The 5,420-nt window shown below is 38.5% G+C and overlaps 1 protein-coding gene across 1 annotated transcript; it reads left to right on the top strand.

Moving 5' to 3' along the window:
• rpl23 (ribosomal protein L23) lies at window positions 1-5,420 on the top strand. The gene is made up of 5 exons (XM_084744410.1): window positions 1-75; window positions 1,540-1,623; window positions 2,283-2,411; window positions 4,032-4,145; window positions 5,288-5,420. Exons 1-5 carry the CDS (start codon window positions 63-65, stop codon window positions 5,368-5,370), a joined length of 423 nt encoding a protein of 140 aa, XP_084600536.1. The 5' UTR covers window positions 1-62; the 3' UTR covers window positions 5,371-5,420.

Here is a 5,420-nt window from a genome sequence, read left to right as displayed (position 1 = left end):
GTTCTGTTCAACTTTATATCCCACAATTCCTTTTTCCGTCTTCCTCTTTCCCGTCTGCAGCAATGTCTAAGAGAGGTATGAAAACCAGCTTGTCAAATCCATATTCATCTGCTGTTTTTACGTCCTTCCAGAGCTTTAAGTTGTATTTGTTTATTATGTATATTAGTAAACACTATATTTACACGATTAGTTTGACATTTATGGAAACAGTTTACAAGTAAATAAAAGATAGCATTTTCGCTGGCTAGTTGGTGGCAGCCATGTTTCGCTGTCAGCGCCGTGTTGGCTTGAAGTAGGCCGAAAATGTGAATGTACTGCTTGCTTTGAACTTCAGACAGGTTTATCCGTGATATGTTTAATGTTGTGCCATTTAATTTACTCAAACGTTCGATTCCCGTGCATTAAGTTATCTCAAACTTGGTCCGAGCTAACGTTGCTAACGCTAGCAAAGCAGAGCCGGTACGCAGGTTAGTGTGAATCGTGGGTAACTTCAGTTACTGTAATTTGTGAATACACGGCGGCAGGCCAAGAGTTTGAAACACGTTGAAACATGCAAAATAAGTCTTTGATATAATATGTACAGTAACTGTTACCCCATGATTGGAGAATAACATAAGACTGTATGGTTAGATTTCTTCCGGCTAGTATGACAACGTGCGTTAAACGGGACATGCTAACCTTTATCAAGTCTGGTTAATGAAATCTGTAACCTGTAAAAGACGAAATGTTTGTCGTACAGTTCACGCCAGGGTCAGTTTGTAATAGACTTGCCAAAGATTCTGGATTCTGTTAGTGCTGACAGATTAGTGGATTTTGATTGATCATTTCAGTAATGATTTCATTTCTCAAAGGAGTGGAAATTGTTTTTAACCAATTTTTTCAGGTAGACGGCTTTTCTTTTTTTCTTTTTTTTAATGATAATTTTTAAGTGCCTTTACTAATGGACTGAACTGTCACATCCTGACAACTTGTAGAAGTATTGATTTTTGAAAAATCTGGACCTAGCCATTGGAGTAGTTGCAGGAAAATCGTAACCGTACTTTTCCAAATTTGGTGTTACTTAATTTCTGCGTTATGGGCTGATTGGTTTGTTTGAGATATATGGGATTTTGATAAGCAGTAATAATCTGATTTAGCAGTTTAAGTGAAACCATTTAATTTGAAATTTTGTAGAAAATGCTTTTTTGAAAAAAATTAAATCAGATGGTCGATAGCAAAAACAAAGTTGTGGACAAACACAAGGGGGAGCAAAATATAATAAATATGCATTGAAATTTGCAATAAATGAGTTTTTTCTATGAATTCCAAAGAGAACTTTCTAAGCAAGACAGGTATGCCAAATGTTTTGACAAACTGTAGTAGAAACGTTAGGTGACGTCAACCGACACTAAACGATTTAAGATCGCATAGTGACTTAAACTGGATGTTAAAAAGCAGAGTTGGTAAACTTGAATTCTAAGAGTATGTCTCCTGTGAGTAAGTTTGTTCTGGAAGCATCATTGGCAAAACTGATCATTTTTGTGTGTTTCTGTCATGTAGGACGTGGAGGTTCGTCCGGAGCCAAGTTCCGCATCTCACTGGGTCTCCCAGTGGGAGCGGTCATCAACTGCGCCGACAACACAGGTACATGTCAACTTACTTGAGCAATTTAGGTTTCGTACAGGTGATATGAAATAAAGTTGAATGAAAGTAAACATGGAAAATGCATGTTTACTTTCCTGCACAGATTAGTAAGAGTCTTTTGTTATTGAATATACTTGTCATGAAATATGAGTGAATTGGGCAGGACACGTTGCACGTTGCCAGTGAATGTAGGCAATTTGGATCCATGTAAGACACTACAGAATAAACTAGAGTTCATGTTGAGTATGTTGTGATAGTTACTCTGGGTAAACACCATGTGAGCTGGTAAATTAGCAGCCAGTTGTTAATGATTCAGAACATTTTTTAATGCAAAAGTAATTTAATTTCATATTGCTTTGTGGCACACTAAGATTTGTATTTCTGGTCAGCGGGCCCCTTCCAAAAGCACTTGCTTTGTCTGCTCAGTGGCTGGGTGAGTTGTCGTAGAAGGGAATATTGAGCTCATCACTGTGGGTGAGATGGCAGCGACACACTGTGGCTGACTGATCTCAATCAGTGATGAGACAAAGTGCTGTAGCCCCAATCATCCCTAACATGGAGTATATTAAATATCTCCCTGTAGAGGCTGTTGACAGTTTTTTTTTTTGTTGTTTTGTCTGTTCTCGTTCTCATGCTGGTGTTCTCCGTCCATCCTTCAGGTGCCAAGAACCTGTACATCATCTCTGTTAAGGGCATCAAGGGGCGTCTGAACCGTCTGCCCTCTGCAGGAGTGGGCGACATGGTTATGGCCACAGTGAAGAAAGGCAAGCCAGAGCTCAGGAAGAAGGGTGAGTGTCATTCTGTTGTACTCACTGTACAACAGCAAATTATGGATGGATTTAATGTGTGGACCATTTTCACAGCAGACATATTGACATGAAATGGTAGGCTGAACCCAAGTGTTATCAATGATAGTAATGAAGGTCCAGTTCACTTAAGTATAGCACAGCTTTTCTAGTGAGCCAACATGCTCAGTAGTTCATTTCATCTGAATGGAATGGGACCTTAATTAGCATAATTGGTTAAGACCTGTGTTGACACTATTTAGTGTCAAAGGGCTAAGCTTGTGTATTATGTGATGACCTCGATAAATAAAATGTTCTTGGTGAAATCTGAGTAACAAAACTTATTCAAAGTGGCATTTATTTCACTGTCGGTACATTCGCCTCATTGTATTATACCAAATATGTTTCCCATCAAAGCTTTACTTCCACAACATATTACATGTTCTTTGACAGCATTATACAGACTATAAAACATAATGTGGTAAAAAGCCCACAAACACATAAATGAATATCAGATAAGACTAGGAGTGCGCTCATAAAATCGCTATTTTTCAGATCTTTTATTTCATTATTTTTAATCAAATTCAAAATGACCAATAAATTGATGGATTAAACATCAGCATCCCTTGTAGAAAGCTCACTGTTTTCTGAGCGTGCTGGTACAGGTGGAGGGTTAAAAGAAAGATGGTTGACCTTCCAAAGCACTTGATCTGTCTGCTCAGTGGCAGAGTGAGATGGCAGCAACTCTTTTTGTGAGTGAAAACAACTAGTGCGTGCACAAGTAACTGTAGTGTCTGGATGAAGTGGTTGAGGCTGTTAATTAACTCTCATATAAACTACTGAGGTGTTGGTTTGTGCTTATTGTATTGGATGCACTTGCATTGAAGACCACTTGTCTCCCTGCATTCAAGTTGAGGTAATTTCACTTGAGTGACTGCAGAGACATGGACAGGGTCGAGTGAGTAATGAGTTGATACCCGTTATAATGAAGTACAGTAGTATTTTTCAGATAACTTAATTTCCAACAAGAATCATTTAGATTCTGAGCTCCACAGCTCAAGATTCAGACAGTCTTGAAAGGTTAAAAGTTTTCATTGCTAGAAATCTGTTAGAACACAAAAATGCTCAATTTTCAGCATAATCTGTTTTTATCTGTCATTAAAATCAAATCTTAATTTCTTTATTACATGCTCTGGGTACAAAGTCAGTCAAAATCTGTAAACTATTTTTCACAAATACATTTATAGTGTTTTATTTTGTTAAAGAATTTTTGTTTTTGGTGAAGGTGCCCTGAATTCTACTCTGAAAAGCTGCACAAACTGACTGTTGAAAACCTGCATGTTGTGACAGTGAAGAGAAAATATCAGCTGAAATGGCAGAATGGAGTTACCACAAATATGTGACCTTTAGTGGGTGTCTGTGTTGGTTTTAAACTTTGAATTGAATGTACAAAGACTGGAATCACATTATGTCTCATTTACAGCTAAGTGAAAGTAATTTTTCGATCATTGTCTCTGTGGCAGTGGCCATGTCTGTTTTCCATGTGAATCAAAGTGTTTAATACAAGTATGTGTGTTGTGGCTGTGCTTCAGCTTGAGTTAACCACATTCCATGTGTCCACAGTGCATCCTGCGGTGGTGATACGGCAGCGGAAGTCGTATCGGCGAAAAGACGGTGTGTTTCTCTACTTTGAAGACAACGCAGGTGTCATAGTAAACAACAAAGGAGAAATGAAAGGTGGGTTTGTCTGGATGCAACTCATTGTCATGCTCACTGTACAGTTGTCTTTACAGAAGTCATTTGCACAGGAAAGGATAGATTTTATGTAATGACCTCCTGGCTTCGAATTGAGAGCAGCTTGGTAGATGTTTGTCTTGAGCCATTAGATGTTGTGTCCTCTATTGTAGTCATTTTGGGGCTCATCAGTTTCATGACTGTACAACAGGAAATTCTGACCAAGCACTCAGATTGTAAAGTAGGCATTTAGAAAGTGCTCAGATCAGCATGACAACACACTGTGCTCTTCATTTAAAAAGATGACTTGGCCTAGGATGTTTTTGAATTGTTTTTATTCATTAAAATAAATCTCAAACCCCAGTGTCTAATAGACTAGTTTTGTAGCTGTAACATTTATAAGATTAGTTCAATAAACTTTGATGAATTTAAATTATGGTGCTGTTAGATTGCTTCAGACTGCCTTTCTAATACAAATGCTGCCTCTTTTGTTTGACAAGCTGGAGAGCAAACAATTTTGTGACTGCAGTGAAACTTTTTGAGAGTATAAATGTCAACAAATATGGATATCTACTGCCATAGCTGATTGTTTTCCATTTATTAGTCAGACCAATTTGTCTCCAGGGAAACAAAGACAACATTAACACAAAGTATATTTTGAGAGCCAATTGCTGCACAGTATAGATAAATCTAAATCTTTTAGTTTGTCTGTAATCTGTTATATAGTCACAACATTACATGAGAGGGTGTACTTGAACGGCATTATTAGCACAACAGTGATGCTGTGCAGACCTCGGCTCAAGCCTCTCTGTCATCTTTGACAAAGTGGCATTAGGGTTTTAACTTTCAGGATGTTTGCATCACTGTAGTAACAAACCTCAGTGTTTTGTCATTGTGCTGATACAAATGGTAGTTAATAGAAGTATTTCCCCTTCCAAAAGCACTTGCTTTGTCTGCTCAGTGGCTGGGTGAGTTGTCGTAGAAGGGAATATTGAGCTCATCACTGTGGGTGAGATGGCAGCGACACACTGTGGCTGACTGATCTCAATCAGTGATGAGACAACTTTAACCAGCTCAGTACAAAGCCTGCATAAATGTAAATTGTGTGCTGTTTGACCTAATAATTATGCTTTTCTTAACTACAGGATCAGCCATCACAGGCCCAGTGGCCAAAGAGTGCGCTGACCTCTGGCCCAGGATTGCCTCCAATGCTGGCAGCATAGCTTGAGCTGGACCCTGCACCTCTGTTTGTTTTCAATAAAACTGTTGGTAATCAAG

Source organism: Lutjanus erythropterus, chromosome 19 (assembly GCF_056507025.1).
Source record: "Lutjanus erythropterus isolate fLutEry1 chromosome 19, fLutEry1.hap2, whole genome shotgun sequence".
In the NCBI taxonomy this organism is placed as follows: Eukaryota; Metazoa; Chordata; class Actinopteri; order Lutjaniformes; family Lutjanidae; genus Lutjanus; species Lutjanus erythropterus.
This window is presented reverse-complemented; position numbering and strand designations above follow the sequence as displayed.

Excerpts from the sequence above, each read along its gene's own strand:
- rpl23 (XM_084744410.1), top strand. Across the intron at positions 1,624-2,282 it reads CAACTGCGCCGACAACACAG|GTGCCAAGAACCTGTACATC; the intron begins GTACATGTCAAC and ends TCCATCCTTCAG. Across the intron at positions 4,146-5,287 it reads CAACAAAGGAGAAATGAAAG|GATCAGCCATCACAGGCCCA; the intron begins GTGGGTTTGTCT and ends TCTTAACTACAG.